General features: G+C 39.9%; 1 protein-coding gene across 1 annotated transcript in view; it reads right to left on the minus strand.

The window, feature by feature from the left end:
- Positions 1 to 20,779, minus strand: part of Spink5 (serine peptidase inhibitor Kazal type 5) — a 57,540-nt gene that overhangs the window by 5,897 nt on the left and 30,864 nt on the right. The window contains exons 13-28 of the mRNA XM_057789284.1: positions 19,963 to 20,090; positions 19,317 to 19,365; positions 17,967 to 18,094; positions 15,807 to 15,894; positions 14,834 to 14,961; positions 14,160 to 14,223; positions 11,014 to 11,138; positions 8,376 to 8,469; positions 7,741 to 7,868; positions 6,173 to 6,245; positions 5,358 to 5,485; positions 5,129 to 5,207; positions 2,293 to 2,420; positions 1,144 to 1,216; positions 260 to 349; positions 26 to 153 (exon numbers count right to left, since the gene is read on the minus strand). Of these exons, the coding sequence (XP_057645267.1) occupies positions 26 to 153; positions 260 to 349; positions 1,144 to 1,216; positions 2,293 to 2,420; positions 5,129 to 5,207; positions 5,358 to 5,485; positions 6,173 to 6,245; positions 7,741 to 7,868; positions 8,376 to 8,469; positions 11,014 to 11,138; positions 14,160 to 14,223; positions 14,834 to 14,961; positions 15,807 to 15,894; positions 17,967 to 18,094; positions 19,317 to 19,365; positions 19,963 to 20,090 (1,631 nt within the window). The remainder of the gene's footprint in view (positions 1 to 25; positions 154 to 259; positions 350 to 1,143; positions 1,217 to 2,292; positions 2,421 to 5,128; positions 5,208 to 5,357; positions 5,486 to 6,172; positions 6,246 to 7,740; positions 7,869 to 8,375; positions 8,470 to 11,013; positions 11,139 to 14,159; positions 14,224 to 14,833; positions 14,962 to 15,806; positions 15,895 to 17,966; positions 18,095 to 19,316; positions 19,366 to 19,962; positions 20,091 to 20,779) is intronic.

The raw sequence follows: 20,779 nt of genomic DNA on the forward strand, positions 1-20,779 counted from the left end.
GGCTGAGCACAATGAGTTTACTCACAGGACAGCTCTGCACATGTGGCACTTGTGTTGATAGAGAGCTCCATCAGTACCAAGCACTGGGTCATCCTTTTGTGAACAGAGAAGCTTGTCATTCCTCATGAGCTTTCGAAACTCGCGGCACTCATCCTAGGGAATGAGATAGGGAGGTGAGCATGGGCTTTCCCTTTGTCACTGGGTGGTTTTCTCAAACTCAGCTTTAGGAGATATCTTTTGGCTCTGGGCTGGTACTCACTTCGCTGATCCCAGCCACGGAGGGCAAAGAACTCCTGGCCTGCCTAGGTTTTGCATTGCCTGCTGTGTTGTGACCTTCTCCACACTGGTCCTGAGAGGTAGAAAAACATAAGAAAAGGCTTGATAGGCGTGTCTCACCTCCTGCTGATTCGCTTGCCTATCATCTGTCCTTTCTCCCCTTTCCACGACCTTAAACCAAGGAGAATCTCAAAGCACTATAGGCTAAAAAGAATGTGATGACCACTGTGGAATGGCCAAGGGATGATATCTGCCTTCTTTTCAGTCTTGAGAAGAGAGAAAGTACTGCAATACATGCATACTACTGATTCATGGATGCGGACAACACCATCTGGAGAGAACAGAAGATATCAAAGACAAGCTGAACAGGAGGCTTGGGATGTCTGTTAGCTATAGGACTCATTAAGGTCAACATCAAGAAGCTACCCAAAGCCTCCTTTCACGTTTAAAGTGTCAAAGATGAGCATGTAGTTGAGGTGAAAGAAGTCTGTGTCGTCTAGTTTTCCAAATCATATTTCTGTTAAAGCAGAAAGACAAAAATTGACATATACTATAGGAGAACTCTAAGAATTTTTAAAAGATTAATTTCGTGTGTGTGTGTGTGTGTGTGTGTGTGTGTGTAGTGTGGGGTGTGTGTGGGGAATGGGGGATGTGTGTGTGTGTAGTGTGGGATGTATTTGGTGTGTGTGTGTTGTGCATGTGCTTTGTGTGTGTGTGTGTGGTGTGTTGATATATCTTACATTATGACTGAAAGTGAGAGTGTTGTCAAAATCAAAATTTAAAGTAAAACGTTAGTATCTTTCTTATTAAAGACTACATGGAAAGGCAAGTTATGTAAGGTCAGTATCTTATCTGTTAAAACACAACCTTTCCCTCATTTGCAGGCTGAGGACCTGAGTTTTCTTCATTCCTCATTTTTCTTTCAGTAGCTTCTCGTTCGCTGCAGAAAAAAAGAAACCAATAAATATTTCTAGGATTATGCTGAATTAGTATTTTTTCCAATGCTAAACATTAACAAACATAACACTATAGTCTCATGCCTTAAAAACACCTAGACACACGTTTCTATCTGTTGTCTCTGATGGATGGATTGTTCATATTCTACCGTGGCAGCACACTCAGCGGTCACTGATTCTTTTGCTTTCCTATCATCACGATTCAAAGAATTCTAAAGGGCTGTTGCTTCTTAAGGGAATGGGTTTATTTCAGACTATAGCTTCATTCTCCTTTCTTTGATACTTTGACAGTTGCTTTAACTTAAGCTCATGTAGTTACAATGCTTTAAAGTTTACCCACGTTTTAGAAAACAAACTAATCTTGAATCTCAACAAAAACTGTTTTGTCATTGTGACTCTTTCACATACAAGATGGCCTGAAGTCCCGTAACATACGTGGTCACATCAGTGACTGAGCTTTTTTGTTTAAAAGACACCAACTGCCCAGAGGTGGTGTCCAATCCCAGCACTTGGGAGGCAGAGACAGGCAGAACTCTGTGAGTTCGTGGCCAGCCTGGTTTACAAAGTGAGTTCCAGGACAGCCAGAACTGTTACACAAAGAAACCCTGTTTCAAAAAACCAAAATAAATAAATAAATAAAATAAGAGATAAATAAAAATAATAAATAAAAAAATCATTGACTTGTAAATGTATCAGGATTGTTTTCCACCTTAGACGACCCAGGTATGACTACACTTCTCATTGTTTACAAGAACAGATTCTTGTTGAGTGCTTTGAAAACTAACACTAGTCTTTATAAATGAGGATGTATTTGTCTACAATGTATAAAACCAAGTGTCAAAGGTTTTTAAATGACAGAAATTCCTTCCCATCAAACAAGCATGATTTATCCAACTCATCAACAAATCTGTTCATGTACAACATACTCTGACATACATACTTGTTAACATGTGATTTATAAAAATCATCAACAAGCACGCTCACATATAACATGTTCTAACACATGACACACTTGTTGACATGTGATTTATCAAACTCATCAACAAGCCGGCTCACGTACAATATGCTCTGACACATGGCACACTTGTTGACATGAGTCTTGCCATCTGGGCCTCGGATAGGATCATTTTCTCTGGTGCAGATCAGCTTCCCATCTCTCTGCATGCTCCGGAATTCATGGCATTGATCCTGACAAGAGGACAGAGAAAATATCACAACCTTAGACAGGATTTAGAGTCTGAAAGCATCATGAAAATTAGGCACGGACTCATAATGTTTGGAAGAAAATAGAGAAAATGAGATTTCAGAGAATAGATTACGATTTAAAGGTACTTTGTCCCCCTTGGCTTCTCCAGGGGAATTTCATCACTGCCTAAGACAGCACATCCCATTTGTACAAAGTCTTCTGTGATGCTGTATGTCCCAAATCCGCCTGTCTGCAGCTGTGTTCACTATTCCACATGTAAAAATAGGCCTCAAAATACAGAATGGACTGAAAATATTCACCTGGCAAGGCATTCAAACATGTAAATCCACAGTTCTGTTCTGTAATGATAGTTTTGCATTTATTGGTTGTGTATGTGTACATGTGTGTGGCCATGCTTACCATGGCACATGTGCAGACTCAGTGGAGCTGCAGAAAGCTTGGTTTTCTCATCCCACTACATGAATTCCTGGGATCAAACCCAGAGTTTCAAGCTTCGGGGCAATTGTCACGTTACCTTCTGAGCCAGCTTGCCACACAGCCACATCTTTAAAATATTTTCTGTCCTATGAATTGCATCAGCTCATATTATGTGCTCCTATTTTTCATTTTAGAAAAGACTCAGAAATACTAAACAATCAAGGTAAATGCTGGGTTTGTGACCAGCTTTCTACTGAGTGAGCTCCCTTATTTTTACTTCCTTGTTTTTCCATGGAAGAGAACAAAGCCACTAGTTTATAAGAAGGGAGAGCTGGAATTTTTTTATGTTAAAAAAATCAACCTTAGCCGGGCGGTGGTGGCGCACGCCTTTAATCCCAGCACTCGGGAGACAGAGGCAGGCGGATCTCTGGAGTTCGAGGCCAACCTGTTCTACAAGAGCTAGTTCCAGGACAGGCACCAATGCTACAGGGAAACTCTGTCTCAAACCCCCCCCCCCCCAAAAAAAATCAACCTTAAAACAATGCCAAGGGAAGTGGTTCCATGAGATTTTACCTTGAACTCCCCAACTCCAAAGAGACCTTTGGAGGCACTCTCATTAAAATACTGATAGTGGCTTAGATTGGGGTTGCCTTTTTTTCTCCTACAGACAATCCCATGCTTACTTTACCCACCAAATTCTTAAAGATATCTCTGAAATTGAGCATCTGATCACTATATTATTTTTCTCAATAATATCATTTTCAGAAGCAACTGCAGTTATTTTTTCCAGTTGCTAACAATAACACATGCACACACACACACACACAAGTACACACATACATGCGCAAGCACACACATACATGCACGTGCTCACACACAATATACACACATACACATACACACAAATGATAACACTCATTGTCATCTTACATTGTACTGCCAGCTTTCAGAATTTGACCTCCTGATCTACTTATTGTTTGTGTGTGGTCCCTGTCTCTTTTCTTAGTTGTAACATCAGAGAAATTCACAAAATAGATTTTTCAAACTGTTTAAACATAAGAGCAAATCTTATTTTGGTTTACATTATAAAAAAATATAGCTCTCTTTTGACAAATTTCAAAGAACTATTCTGTATATAGATTGCAGTTTTTTCTTTCTAATTGGATTTCATAGGTGAGAAGAGCTGCATCATAATGGCTATTCTGTGCCTTCATTGCGGAAAGAACTATTGATAATTCCCCAAATTGAACACTAGGTGGCAGTCAAGTGTCATCTGGTCACGTTACCAGGCATACTCCCAATTTATTTCTTGATTGAACTTTTTGGTGCTTTCCTTTTCCTGCCCCACTCTCAAGACCAAGCCCTTCCCGTGTCCCAAATACTTTTTAAAGCTTCAAATGAAATCTGCTGAGTGGATGGTCACAACACTGATATTTGTTGTTGGTCCTGAGAACGCGTAGCACCCACATTAGAGTTGTTTTTAAGTCATAAGTGTCATGCTCGTTTTGGTAGAGCTAGCCACGTCTTTTTCTGTTTACTAGCATATCCTCAATAATTGGGACAGAATGGGCACTTCAAAACAGTTAGTTACATTATTCCCTTTACAATGAATATTTGGGTGGGCCTGTGGCGTGAGAGTCTAAGAGATCAGAGCCCAGCCCGAAAGAGTCAGGGCGTACCTCCCCTGCTAGCTCGGGACTCTAACTGCCTTAGGGCTGCTTTGTTCCTTATCTTCTGTGGAGGAAAAATGAATGTGCAAAAATATGCCTTGTTATGTGTGCACACTGTCTCCTATGCATACGGCAAAGATTTGCACATAAATGCTCTTCTCCATACCCCTCCAACCAGACAGCTCTGACGCTGTGGTCTGGAACCGGCTTTGAATTGTGGCCAGGCTCCCCAGCCCCTAGAGCTCTCTCTGCCTCTCTGGCTCTCACAGTCTCTTTCTTGTCCCTTCCCTCTGTCAGGTATCTCTCCCATGCTGTCCACTGTAGCTTTTTCTCCCTGAACTAAGCTTCTTAACGTTTTTAGAATGTGTATAATGTTCTTTCACCTCACAGTTCTGTTATGCTGCCTCCAACATGATTCATCCTCCCTCATAATATTTACCTATGTCACCCTGGCCCAACCATGCTCCCATGGGTGCAAGGTCTTCTCTCCTGATTAAGCTCAATTTCTAAAAAGGTAATTTCATACTGTCTCCAAAGCCATCACCTCTGTCTCCTTAACATGAACCCCCCAAATTCAGGTATTAATGTGTCTGACATATTACCTCCTTATCATTCTTGTTTGTCCCTGTGTTTCTCTTGGCTTCATCCTCTTTCTTTTTCTTTTCAGCGGCCTCTCTTTCCCTGAGAGTAAGGATGGGAAGAAAGTGAATACGTGTCTCATTAGTTATAGGACTCACTTCTAAAGCGCTCACTGTTCTGCTCAAACTGCTGTAACACGGTTACTATACTATCTGGACGCACAGCCAAGGCACTGGTTGGAAAGACACTTACAATCTTTCCTTGCACATGACACACTTGTTGCCATGAGTCTTGCCATCTGGACCCCGGGTAGGGTCACTTTCCCGAGTACAGAGGAGTTTCCCATTTTTCATTTGGCTTCTAAACTGATCACATACATCCTGAAAATAAACAAGGAAAGATAATCAGAAATGCTTTTTTCATATAGTATTTTATTGGGTTTGAAAAGTCAAAGGTTTCCATTCACACATCTTGCAGCCACTTAACCTTGCTGAGTTAGGCAGGATTATGACAATAAGGACATCCATGTCCTTGTGTGGAGTGTGTAGATAGATATGTTATTTTATCAGTTAATGTAATCATCTAAATGGAGAATTAAGAGGACCAATCAGTTGTATTTGAAGTGCGAAGGTTATTTGGGACTAGTGGGGAGGACTCATTGCTACCATGAGGGTTCTTGCTCAAGCAGAAGAATGAGTCCCAGAAGGATAGAGAATCAGCCATGAGTAAGTATGCTGGCTGGAAGGCAGCCACAAATCAATGAACACAGGCGGCTCCTGAAAGTCAAGAGACAGCAAAGGAATTTCATACCCTGGGACTTCCACAAAGGAGCACAGGTCTGCCGACTCCTTGGTTTTAGTGGGGTCATTTGGAACCTCTGACCTCCAGGAATGTAAGGCAATAACTTGCAGTACTGTGAGCCAGGGTCTATAGTGACATTTTACAGCAGCAATATAAAACCCAGTGTTAGCTCTGACATTCTAAAAGGAAGATCTCCATTGGCTATATCAACAACAACCTCTTTCCACACTTTGGATGGTTTGCACCAAACGTTGGCACTGACTTACCTTCCCCGTGGCTGAGCCAGTCCCGTTTGATCTTTCCGCAGAATTTTTATTTCTTTCCTCTATGTCTTTCTGCCTATGAGAGAAAGGGCCGAATAGTTATCTTGTTGGCACAAATGCACGTGCAGGATGAATGTGTCTGAGGGCTTGTGTCCTAAACCTTCTTTTCCACAGCGAGTGTTTCCACTCTCTGAGAGCACAGCCTGTTCCATTAATATGATTCCAGGGCAGGAGGCCCCTTCACCACAAAATACATCATCAAATCATTTGATTACAGTCTTCACAATTTCTATCCAAATTCATCTCCACTCTTGGTCTACTTTCCTAGAGCGGTGGTCTGTGATTTTGATGTTAAGAAAAAAATAATCATTGTAATGTTATTTCTTAAAGGATGGCCCCAAAATAGCTAAATAAATGGTAAATTCAAACAAATTTAAGTCATAGCACTTCAATCAATTTAATTATTGAAAATAGAGGGTTCCTATAATTCCATAACATGCTGAAAAATCTACTTATGGTCATACTTTCGGTCAGACACCTCCACTAATTGCCTAGAGAGATAGCTCAGTTGGTAAATTGCTTGCCTCACAGACATGAGGACCCAGGTTCGAATCCCCAGCACCCACATGAAAAGCAGTGGTTGGTGTCAGGCAGATGCTTATAATCCCAGCAGTAAAGACACAGAGACAGGAGGATCAACGAAGGCCACTGGCCAGTAAAATCCTGGTCTTCCACCCACAATATACAATGTATGTCACACATGCTGATAATACAGAGTACGCTCTAGGTGGCCGTACAGAAGAACTGGACTACAGCTAGAGCCCACTGGCTAGAGCCCTCAAATCCACTCTCCACAACGCCTTTAAGAAAACCAATTTCATTTTTCTCATTAGTAGAATGTCAGCATTGGTATAAGTGTTCATCACATAACCCTCAGAGAAGTGAAGAATGAATGAATTATACTTTGTAGCATGAGAGATAGATGCTGCACATTTACTAATCATGCAATAATTAAATGTCACAACTAAAAGCATCCCTAAATGTTCAGGGTCAACTAGTTTATAGATGGGACTAGCACTAACTGTGTTACCGATCCTAACAAGATTAATCAAAGTGGCTGAACTATGTCACGAAATACTCTAATACCGTTCATGGGGAAAAATAAACCGAAGTAACTACTCCTGTTTTTGCAGTTAAGAATGTTTCATGTACTTGGCAGGAGCCTGGCTCTCTTAAACACTGTAGGTTTCATACACTTGGCAAGAGCCTGGCTCTCTTAAACACTGTTTAGCAATTTCAAATGACTATCATTAAATTTCACTAGGCAATGAACAATATTACGATGACACTGGGAGGTCACAGAATTAGAGTGGTTAACAGGACAATTGGCCACTTGATTATCTGTCCCCCATTTGGGCTTATGTTCCTTAGGAAACAAAAGCGGGGGGAGCATTGGGATTAATGAAAAGAACTTTCACAGAAGGAACCACAGAAAAGGAGAAATGTCATTCATTCAGGAGAAAGAAATGTGTGGCTGTCTTTTAGACACACTTGCTACGAGAAGCACTTACAGCAGCTCTTTACACATGACACATTTATTGTTGTATGGCTTCCCATCAGCACCGCGTACAGGGTCACTCTCGCGAGTACAGCTGAGCTGTCCATTTTTCATGCTTTCCCAGTACTGAGCACATTCCTCCTGAAAAGGAAGAAGAAAGCAGGCCACGTGGTTGTCTTTTTATTCCCGCCAAGCTCATGAAGCAAGCACCATCAGGAGCATTCTTTCCTTTTACCCTTGCAGACAGTCCATGACCTAGGGATGCCGTCCACAGAGAAAAGGGGCGCAAGAGTCATCTGTGTTCTAATTATGAAAGGTCAGTTTCGTGGCGCTTAATGTGTTTAAATGCTTACACGGAAAAATTATAAAGTGGCTAAAGTCTGAGAGCACAAATCTAAGGTTAGAAAACAGTATACCAAAGGGCAGATCTACGTTTCTCAATTAATTCCGGATCTAAAGAAGTCAAGAGTCACACAGCAGCAGGATTTGTTAGTATCTTAACCAGAGAGGCCAAGGTGGAAGACTGTTCTTCCAAGGACCTGTTTGTCTGGGCACTCTCTGCCTTTCCCTTTCCCTCCGGCCCCATCCCAATCTCACCAGCAATGAGTTCCACCCACACAGGACGTGAAAGCCAGGGCTATCTCTCACCTTAGCCTTCTGTCTCCCACCACCAGAGCCATGGCCTGAAGTGATTCTCTGATTTTCCTCTTCTTTCTTCCTTCTTTCTTCTTTTTCTCTGTCGCTGAAAGTCAGAAAGTAAAAGGAACAATAGCTTACTGAACAAAGATCACTTTTCTATGAGCCAATCAATTGGATCTAGATGGAATTTATCAGGGTTTGTTTAATATCTATGTTACAGGCCCTCTTCTTGGAAAAATACAGCAGATGGATTATGTGAAGTCCTTTGCTTGGCAAAATTTTCCTTCTACTAAGAGAAAAATAACATCTACTTAGCTACCAGCTAGTCAGAGTTTACTAAATGGTTTGCTCATTACCTTTAACTTTATTTCTTAAAGTTTTTTTTTTCATCTACAAGAGGATCCCAAAATCGTCATTTTCTTTAGTAAGCATGAGCTTCTTCCTCTATTGTTCACTTTTCAAAAACAAAACATTGAAATTACCTCCAACTGTATCTCTTCTTCTGGCTTGCGTAGCTGTCTCCCATTAATATTTTTCTATCACCCACCCCTCACCTTGACAACTTGTGTCTTCCTTCCTCCCTCTAGCTGGCCCTCACTGGGTAACGGCAACCCATCAGTCTCCTAGCGCCAGTCAGTCACATTCGGGATGTTAGACTTCTCTTCTACTGATCGCTGCCGCATGCATTTTCCCTAAACGAACCATTTTGCTGCCATTTCCTCCCCTAACTGAAACATTTCTATAGTCCTCACTACACGTAGAATTGATGTCCACGTCCCTGGTTTGATACAAAAAAGTTGGTAAAGCTTCTGAGTTCTAAGTGTTGGTTTCTTACATGCCACAGTTTTCCTAATTCGGACCATATGCAGTCTGTTATTCTCTCACATGGCCCTGCCATGTCATTTACATGTCTTTACCCAAATTATAACGTCCAGGTACATTTCCACCTAAAACTTTCTATTAGCTCTCCCTTCACTGAAGTCTGAAAGCCAGCTTTGTGTTTATTGCCTTAGATCCAGACAACAGCTGGTGGACTACTCCCAGTCCATAAGGATCAAAGATTGAAAGGGAGTGTTGTAAAAAATGGCAACAGTAAAGATTTCTGAACGTGTGATGATCGAAAATTAATTTCCAACGAAGCATGCAATGGATCCCTACCATTGCCTGTGTTGCATCACGGACTTTGCCTCAGCATTTGTTTGGAACACACAATATGCATGCTCTCCTCCGTGGGAGATGTCAGCTACTCCATGCCACAGAGAATTGCCTAAGATCTCAGCTCAGGCTCACAACTATTACAAGTTGTGGATTGCAGTGCTTTTGCTTTCCTATAAACTAAAAGTTTTATGTTCGTACAGGAACATAATGACTTAATTGTGGGAGCTAAAGACTTTTGGTCATCGTTCTTCAGCACAGAGGAAGCAAGCTACTTTATCTTTTGATTGCATTATATTCGAGTGTTTGATTTTCAAATTGTTCTGTGAGTTTCTGACTTGTATTTCATAAAATATTTTAAAAATAAATTTTGTCTTCAGATTAGTATTGAATTTCCAACAATTCCTAAGATGACTTCAAGTATACTTCTGCCATTTAAGACTACATACTTATGCAAAATTGCATTCTCAGCACTGATGATTATATGGTCAAAATAGTAATCAACTTTGAAAGATTTGGAAAATGTTTTGTGTCCTGCACTATCAAATATTCAGCCAAGATTTAATTCTTAATTTACAACTGAACAGTAGTGCCCATTCATTTGATTTTCTCTAATTCAATATATGGTAAATAATTGTTTTATTTAAAGTTCTTCAGGATAGTTACAAGTAAGTGTTTGATTTGTGTATTTATTTTACGTACCCAAGTGTACAATAAAAATTTCTCAGGGAAAAGGCGTTGTGAGTGGCAAAGGTTTTAAGAAGCCCCAAATTGTATGATCTCTGGCACGAATCCATCTCATTCATCTTTGTTTAATCATTATACGCACTGAATACTGTATTGCTCAGTAAATATCTCTTGGATGATTTGTATGTTTTAGATGTACTTCTACACTCTGTGTGAGCCATTACTTATGTTTATTTCCTGAAATATGATTTTTCCCAAAGTACTGTACAGAATGACTAAAAAATCCTGTGTATATTCTTCCTAACTGGAATTCTAAGATAAAGAGTATTTGACAATGGATAAATATTTTTTATCAGCAAATATGTGATTATCTGCTGAGAAAACTAGTAAGAAGTATGAGTCTAGTAGTATACTGCTTCTAGAATTATAACTATTGGGGATGAAAATAAGAGAGTCACCTAAAGATACTTTTCAGACAATCATTCCTTTCATGTGTAATGAATATCATGTATAATATTATATTGTGTAAGCCTGCCTGGAATATTGCCTTTCCCACTTTCCTCACTCACAGTAGGAACTGTCTGTCATGCATAATAGTGTGCATGGCTAAGTCTGCAGGCGTGTGGCTTCTCCTAGGAATTGTCCCTCATGTACAATAGTGTGCATGGCTAAGTCTGCAGGCGTGTGGCTTCTCCTAGGAATTGTCCCTCATGTACAATAGTGTGCATGGCTAAGTCTGCAGGCGTGTGGCTTCTCCTACTCTCTGGACTCACAGTAGGTGCTGCATGTGTGTCTTTTTACTCACAAGACAGCCTTGCACATGGCACACTTGTTCCCATGGGTCTTGCCGTCCGGGCCACGTACAGGGTCATTTTCTCGTGTGCAGTAAAGTTCTCCATCCTTTAAAAGACTCATAAATTCATTGCAGTCCTAAGAGAAGAAGAGAATTGCAAAAGTTTAAATATTTTCTTGGATAGAGAGAGGTGGAGGGGAAAGGAGGGAGAGAAAGAGAGAACTAAGGGATTTTTCCTACCTCTGGTGACTTTAACTTTCAATTCCTACCAAGTACATTGGACCAACAAATGACTTTGTGGTTTGTCCCCTTTGAAATTGAGCCCTGAATCCGCACACATGTAAGATTCTCTTAATAAACTGTAGTTCCTTTACATTTTAAAAACCATTTATTTCCCTAATGTGTGTGTGTGTGTGTGTGTGTGTGTGTGTGTGTACATGCACTATGACTCAGGAGTGGAAGTTAGAGGACAGCTTGAGGGATTCAGTTCTGCCCTTCCATCGTATGGGTCCTGGGGATTGAACTCATGTAGCCATGCTTGGTCACAAGCGCATTTACTCCCTGAGACTTCTCACTCCTCTTGCACTGTATTTTCTGAGGATTGGGTATAATTGTTGCTCAGAGGCTTCTTACTCATCTCAATTCTGTTATAAGGCGATAAAAACAGCACATATAACACCCATCATATTCTGAAGAAAACCTTCTCATTCACCTACCATCCATACTCTCTTGATTTCTTTTACATGATCCAGGATAAAGATGGCTACCGCTTTCTATTTAAAGACCTGAAGCTCTTCCATTACCTTTCCACATGCCTCATCCCCAAATGAAATTTTTACCAGATAAACTCAACAAATTAGCTACAGTGCTGCTTTGGGGGAGTACTGGAAAAGAACCTCAGAAAACCTTGTAAGAATCCTATACTAAAGACTTATTTTCCTAAATTAGTAAAATATGATAAATATGCTTCTTGAGATCAGTATATTAAGATGCAATATTATATGTCCTCCAGAAAAGTCAGGAGTTTTTTTCTTTTTCCAAATTATATTTTTTTCCAATATTTGGAAAAAAGCTTTCATCTTCCTCAACAACTGATTGAGTCCATTTATTACAATTCACTGAAACAGCTGACTTAGGTATCTGCAATAGTGTCTTCAGCCTCCATTCCTAGCTCAGAACTGATGGAAATAATATGTTTAGACATCTCAGAAAGGCTGTGTGAGACAAGGGGTTGCTTGTAGATTCTCATCAGGATTAACCCATGTCTTAGATCTTCCATACAAACTGCTCCCTCGTTGTGATTCTCAGTGTCTTGGTGGGCCTGCCAGCCAGGCTTTTCTCTTTTAGATTCTTTTTCTTTGAGTCTCTGACCAAGTCCACACATATTTTCTCCAGAAACTTCACCCTGAGGCTGGAGAGGGTAATTGGAATTCAGTGAATTCCCACCTCTGTTCTACAAAGTCTTTCTGGTATCCTTAAAAGCCACAGCTGAAGTGATGTTTCTTGACTGACATGCTCCCAGCTGACCAAATGGGGCAAGTCAGGGTGGGGTAGACTGGAACAGATCTCCAAAGCACCAGCAACTGTGTCTTAGAAAGGTCTCCCAATATTCCCTCTCAAGTGCCGTAGATGACCAGACACTGCAGAGTTGCTGTTTATGACATGATTTTAACAAGATCTGTTGCACTGGTTTCTCATCCTTTCCTGAGTAGAATAGAATCCCAAGTGTGGCCTGGCTGGCACTACTCTGTTCATGACTACGTCATGTTGTTAGAATTCTAATTTCCTACCAAGAAAGCTTAAATAACCATCCTTACCACTTTTGGTTGAATTTCCTCACCTATAAGATGGAAATAAGAATATTCTTCATGACTTAATTATGGGAAATATGCAGCCAATATTTGTTTAAATGCTTAGTGACTAAAGTCTAGAAAGTACCCAAAAGATGCTAGCTCTAAAATATGAACAACTGAGAAAATACACAAATCACTTAACCATAGAGTTAATTACTGGTGGCAATTAGGATTGATTTTGTGTTTCTCCTAATAGCCCTGTCAGAAGTTAAAAGTCAATAATGATAGAGAACACATTCCCGCCCATCTCTCTTCTTCTCTCACAATCGCAGCCACATGCCTTGATTGCTCATAATTAGAAACACGATCAGCAATAAATCTTGCCTGCCAAAGTGAAGGCGAAGGTGGCAACTGCATTATACCAAATGCAGATGGCCGTGGGGGAAGGATTTTATCCTGAAGACGTTGGAAACGTAAAACACTTGTGCTGTTTTTAATTTCAGGTTCACACTTCCCTGCAATTCAAGTGTGTAAGTAGTCATCCTCCAGGTTCAAAACTCAGGAGGTCTTCAGAGACTTGATTCTAGCGCACATGGCCTTTGATGGGTACAGAGAAGTTACCATGGTCTGTAGTAAGTTACCTTGAGTCAGTCACTCTGAACCATCAAAAATATTTCTTAGGGATGCTGCCTTTAAAAAAAATTTCTCCCTCATAGGTGATAATAAAAAAGTAAAGCAAAGTGTCTTAGGAAGATTTCTCGGTGTGGGGGCAGTCAGGACCCTGTGTTTAATGTCTTTCTTTCTATTTTATCCCCTGTAAGAATTTAGAAATATGGGTTCTAATGCCCCCCAAAACACTAATTTTGTAATCATGTTCTTCCTTCTCTCTAGACTTAAATTTCCATCGGACAATCTGAGGATGAAGTAAATTTGAAAGTGTGTAATGTGATCAAAGTTTGGCCATCTGCCCCCTGTACCATGATACTTGTGAAAAAAGACATAAGGGAATCTAGACACGCTAAACTGTGTAAGTCTATGGCTGTTTTTCTAGCCACAACTGCAGAATTAGTAGTAGTGGCAGAGACTGCATGGCCACACAACTGAAATAATATACTCTCTGGTTATTAACACTAGGATTTGGTGGCTAGATAGTAAAACTAAGGAGGTATGATAAAAGTTTTATGGAAACTGCTTGGTAATTGAATCTAAATATACAGTTAGAAAAAAATTCTCGTCAAACTCCGGACTATATTGACCCCCCAAGTTTCCTCACAGCCAGGATCATCAATAATTCTGTGTGATGTTTACAGCAAAATGACAAAACTTGACCTTTCCATCGTAATTTGAGCATCACAGGATAATTACCTTTTTAACATCTCTTTTAATCTTTACTCTGAACACAGCTTCATTTTCTTTTGCTTCTTGCTGGCTGCAAGAGAGGGATTGGCAAGAGTCAATGCATAGCATCTTAAAGAAAAAAAAATCTTAGGTAGAATGTCCTATTTACTCTACATCTCTGCTTAATTTGGTAATTGAAAAATAAATAATTATGCTCCTCTATATCTCTGTTCTTCCTTTTAACCTTGCCTAAAAATAAAATGTAAATGTTGTTGCACAATAAAAAATACATCTCCCACTACATTTTTATAGATAAAGAGTTGTCTTTTATACGAGAAAGCAACTAGAAGAATGATTAAGCACTAGCAAAATTTCTACTTGAGATCACCTAATGATTCCACCTTTGTATTTATTAATCATGGTGACGACCACTCATTATATAGAAATCAAGGTCCAGCACTTTTATGTTATCAGCTCTGAGGAAATCTATTATTAGCACATGAACCTACCATAATGCTAATTTAAGCATTCTTCAGAACACTGAAGCAGTAGAAAGAAAGTGCTGTCATTGTGTGTATTGATAATTCATCCCCCAAACTCATCACAAAGAAAGACAGGCTTTATTATCAATGTCCTGGACCAAGCTGGCAGTCCCACCTGTACATTTGACACTCAGCAGTACTGGCTGCAGCTGTACTCACAAGAAAGCTTCACACATGAAGCAGGTGTTTTCATGGATCTTCCCATCCAGGCCCTCAATGGGGTTATTCTTTCTGGTGCAGGGGAGCCGGCCATTTCTTACCTGGGAACGGTATTTACTACATAGCGCCTGTCAAAGGAAGGAGTGTTTGAGAAGCAGATCTCTAAACACTGTAAAACTTCCCCTACCTCCCACCCCTTTGAAAACTGTGATGTCTTGCAACAATATATCACAGATTCACAGACAAAGTGATGTCAGATATCAGTTCTAACTGATACCTTGTTCATAGACTTAAGTAACACATTATTTGGTATATAAGGCTGCTGTTAAAATTATTTAAAAGTATTAAACATTATTTTGATGTAGTAACTATGAGAGACAAAAGGCATAATAATTTAGTGTCTTGGTTTGGTAATAAAGTCTGTGGTATGCAGAATAATAGCTACTTTTAATCATTAGCTCTCACAAAAAAATGCTAAGCATAGCTGTGTGTGCTGAACTCCAGTATTGGGGAGTGGGCAGAGACAGGTAGACTGTTTAGCTAGCCTAGCTATAAAACTTCCAGGACAGACAGTAAGACCCCATCAAAGGGCAGTGAGCACAGAAGGCATAACTATTCCTATCTGCCCTCCACTTCCTACACAAGAGATGCACAACCACACATTCATATGCATGCACCACACACACACACACACACACACACACACACACGGAGAGCGAGGAGCCACCACCACCACCACATAGACAAAGGAGAGCTTTCAAATAAGGAGAATGCAAAATCTTGAAGTCCAACATATAGACCATCAGAGAATAAGAATAAATAAGTGTAGTAAAGAAGATAGATAATTTCTTAGACATGAGGATTTGAATTTATGTTCCCAGTTGTCAAAGTCATTAAGGATGCCAAGACTGATGATTTGGCCAAAGAGAATGATGACTGGACATGTGTGTGCCATGATGTCTGGAGCAGATACCTGTATTGCTTCTCTCTTCGACTTTCCAGCCTCAACCTTATCCTTCTCTCCTTTGTCATCTTTTTTCTTCTCTTCCTCTTCTACTAGGCTGCAATAGAAGACACAAGCTAAATTCGTTTCTCCAATTACTCCGACACATTTCCAGAAGGAATAGAAGGTCTACAACCAAATCTTGGAAGTCTCCTGGACACTGGACCAGGGAGATGGCTCAGCAAATGTAAAGCCCAATGACCTGAGTTCAGTCTCCGGAACCCATTATGGGAAGAGGGAAATAACTCCAGAAAGTTGTCCTTTGAGCTCTAAATGTGTACTGTGGTAGTACATGCTTGCACATGCACACACACACAAACACACACATACTGAGCTCTATATGTGCACACACACACAAACACACACACACACTGAGCTCTATACGTGCACTGTGGCAGTGCATGCCTGCACACACACACACACACACACACACACACACACACAGAGGCACAATGTACAAATGATGATAATTAAAAAATAAATATATAAACATTTCAGACAAAAGTTTCTTTCCTAGAAGGTGTGATTATTTTGGACAACATACAAAGATATCTGTCTATATTAAACTTCTTAAAAAGCAATAACAATGACAAAGAAACACATTTTTTTTAAAGAAACACATATTTATAAGTGTGCAAGGACTTCTGCTGATGTTATTTTCTGAATGTCACTTATTTTAATCTATAAGAAGCCACAATTATCTTGATTCTTTTCTAAATCATGAAACTTTTACCTCCAAAGTTGCTATGATGTAACTGATGATAGCAAGAAATGATGCCAAGTTAAATGGTGGAGACATCATAACTTAAACAATTCCTCATGATAAGATAACAATTTAAATATTTTAGCATAGCTAATTACATGACAATTCAAATTTTAGTTGCAATCATGATAGAAGCCCAGTAAGATTCAACAGTAAGCTTTATGAGGTCCACCACCAGCCTAATATTCTAGGTTTTGCTTTTGTTTTTGCTGTTATTTTGAGACAATGTCTTGCCATACAGCCTAGGCTGGCCTCAAAGCCACAGTCTTCTTGTTCTCGCCTCCAAGCCAGAGATTCAAATTTGGATCAACAAGCTCACCTCATTCTTGCATTTTTTTACTGACATATGACATGCCAAAACTCAATTTATTAGCATTTACCACATCTGATAATCACCATCAATGAGAACAAATGAGACAAACCTGTTTCTTCTTGAATTGTAGGCCATTACTTATCCTATTGAACTACTTTCACTGTCTCTTTACTTGAAGAATTATAGGCATACACTTAAGGATGGACCAATATGTAATGACTAAGATAATCAATAACTTTGTGTTTTACATAAATATAGTCTGAAGATAAATAAGGCTCATAACTTGAAGATAACTTTTCAACACTTATCTTGAGATCATTCTCAAGAGTAGCTTAGTAATGAAAACCATCAAAAGGTAGCTACTGAAATCTTAGTGGGCTGGACTCATGATTTCAGTATAAAATTGGAACAGGACACATTCTACATTATCCCACATAAGAGAACTCTGGCAACAGGTTTGCCCACATCACTTGGCAAAAGGAAGAGCTAGAAGGCTTCAACTAGCTTTACAGATAGAAGTTTTTGTACGTTTTAGTTTGTGAGCTTGTCTCTGAGGGGCTTTACCCTCCACTAAGGCACTTACCAAACCATACCTTCCACTGGCAGAGGGTAATGATCTCCCTAAAAGGATGAACACAATGTTCACTATTCCACTTCCTGGTCAGGTATTTTAACGGTCCTTGTACACTAGCTCCACAGTTTTCCATCCAACTTTGTTTTTAACCCATATCTGAATATATTCACAGAATCACAGACTGTCAGAAGTAAGAGAGAGGCCAAAGAAAACACCTGATCCAATCTGAGCTGTGCTTTCTTCTTTTTTGTAAATGAAGACAGTCAAGTATAAACATTTAGTGATGAGTCTAGCAACTTGACATAATAAGAAGACAGAAGGAACAGAAGTGAATAGAAAATGATGTCACTTTATTGTTCAATGTTACTTAATATTACATTCATCTGTTTATAAGGTTTTTCTAGCATACACCCTGGAATCTCAAACCCAGGGAAGGATAATGGTGTACGATTAGTTGAAGACACGAGGGTGCATACTCACAACACACTTGCACACATGGCACACTTGTTTGCATGTGTTTTTCCATCTGGGCCAACAACAGGGTCATTTTCCCTAGTGCACATGAGCATCCCATCCTTTGCTTGGTCCCGGAACTCACTACAGATTTCCTGGAAGTTGAAAAAGATGCGTCTTAAGGAAGGCAGTTACTACTTCTCCGGTATGTTATCTTACTATGAGTAATAAATAATGTTTAGTGATTCAGAAAAATTTAAGGAGAAATACTAATGTTGCAATAAATCATTAAGAACAAGATGCTCATCAAAACCTTGTATGAGCCAGGCGGTCGTGGCGCACGCCTTTAATCCCAGCACTCGGGAGGGAGAGGCAGGTGGATTTCTGTGAGTTGGAGGCCAGCCTGGTCTACAAAGGGAGTTCCAGGACAGGCTCCAAAGCTACAGAGAAATCCTGTCTCAAAAAACCAAAAACCAAAAAAAAAAAAAAAAAAACCTTATATGCCCTTATATGCACAAGGGTTACTCAGCTGTAAGAAAACAGAACCCATGAGCATAAATGATAAATTAAGAAAAAATTGCTGAATTTGATAACTTGGGGCCTGAAAGACAAATGCTTTAGGTTCTCTCTCATATGAGGATCCTAGCTTCAAATATATTGTTTTACATGTTTATTTAAATTGGATCAAAGAAGAAACCAGGAGACAGAAAGATGCCTTAGGAAGGAATACACAGTGAGGGAGGGAGGGTGTAGACTGTAGATAAAGCAAAAATGCCCATGACAAATGTGATAACATGCCTGCTTGGCATTGTGAGTTTGGAAGGATTGGAATCTTGTACTGTCCCCTTGATGCAATCTAAATGTATGGATCATGTAAATTAATCTTAGTAATAGGCACATGAGAAGTATTAACAATCTGTGCCTAATGAACTAAACCTAATGAAGGCCAAGCGCATGAAAAGAAAAATCCCTTACAAAGGGTCGACCCTCTGATCTTTCACTATAAATGATTCTCAAAATTTGAACAATAATAAAATAAAGTTGGTGTTTTGCAAGCATCTGATCGTGATCATTTTTCTAGTTAAGATCTCTCTCTCTCTCTCTTTCTCCCTCCCTCTTTCTCTTTCCCTCCCCCACTCATCCACTAGCCACTGGTATTACCTGTTTCAAACTAAAAATATCCCAGGCTTGTCTTTAACTTCTGGGCTCAAATCAGCCTCTTGAGAGCTGGACTATAAGTATGAAATTTACATGTTTCATTTGTTTATCAGGCATGAGGTTTAGACAGCAAACACTATGCTAATGGGCAACTTAAACATCATGCCACCATGGAACCAAAACTGTAGGGCACAGCAACAATAGATCTGAGAGAATTACCTTTGCAGCTTCTCTTTTAACCTTCGCTCTTGCTCTGTCTTCTAGAATACTACAAGAAGAGGAGGAAGGAAGAGAATATGAAGAAACAAGTCTTATTGCTAGAGCAAAAATTCATCAAACTCATGGGCTCATCATTGATCGGTGTTTTGACTTATTTCAGGCTACCCTGAAGCCCTGGACTCCAAGCTTGTGAATTGGATTGTTAATTAGTCAATGAATTAGCATGGCTCCATTCTCTCAAGAACACTGTATGAAGGAGGAGCCTTTCCTGCCCAACTGCACCTGTTCAGCATCTCCTCATCCACACTATACACCTTCCACCACCCCAGCCACTGACAACCACTGCTCTGCTGCCTGGCTATCTGGATTTTATTTGAAGTTCCCCTTAAAAGTGATCTCATGCCTTCTTTTTGTGTGTTTCCTGACTAGTCTACAACTGTTTCTATCATAATAGTCACATTCTGAAAGCTCTCCATTTGTTTTTTTGTTGCTATTTGCTGATGTTTAAATGTGACCCTCGAAGCTGAGAGATACATAGACAATGAAAATGCATTTTTTTTATCTCCATTTGAAAACCCTCATGCCAAATCTTCCCATGATAGTTCCCATGACCTCGCACAAGTCTAGGGACCCCTACTGTACTCACAAGAAAGCCTCACACATGGAGCATGTGTTGCCATGGAGTTTCCCATCTGGGCCCCTGATTGGGTCATTCTCTCTGGTGCAATATAGTTGTCCATTCTTTCTGACCTTGCGGTATCCTTCACACAGCTTCTGCAAGGTCAAGGGAGAAGGTGGAGTTAATCAACACATGTTTTGTCAGAATACAAAAGTTACTGATATATGAATGTTTATTTCTTAATAGAGAGGGCTCTTTAATTTTAGGATACGTAGTGGGTTAGCCTAGAGTAGATTAAAACTTTGAAAGAAGCATAAACATTGGTGTGTGTGTGTGTGTGTGTGTGTGTGTGTGTGTGTGAAGGTCTCAGGACACATATCACAGAAGTCACAGGAAACTTTCAGGAGTTGGTCCTTGCCTTCAGTCTACCTTATCCAGGCAAGGTCTCTTAGATTCTGTTGTTGTATGCGTGAGTACTCCAGGCCGTATAGTCAAAGAGTTTCTTGGCAATTCTCCTATCTTTCCCTCACATCTTCCTATAGGTGTGTTGTGATTACAATGGCCCACATCATCTTTATTTTATTTTATTAATATAGATTCCGGTGATTTAACTCAAAGTTAAATCAAGCTTGGTACCCAGCACCTGTTCCTGTGAGTCACCTCCCTAGACCTAAAGTGTGGGTTTTAAGCAAGACATCAATATGCAGATAGTTTCTGTAGTATCTCAATGGTAGTGTAAGGGAAAGGACAGTCTAGAGGGAAAAGTAGGAGACGTTCATAATCAAAACAACAGGTGATGATAATATAGACAAGTCTCTGGAGATGAGTTTTGCAACATTTCAGA

This window comes from Chionomys nivalis, chromosome 14, assembly GCF_950005125.1.
Source record: "Chionomys nivalis chromosome 14, mChiNiv1.1, whole genome shotgun sequence".
Taxonomy (NCBI): domain Eukaryota; kingdom Metazoa; phylum Chordata; class Mammalia; order Rodentia; family Cricetidae; genus Chionomys; species Chionomys nivalis.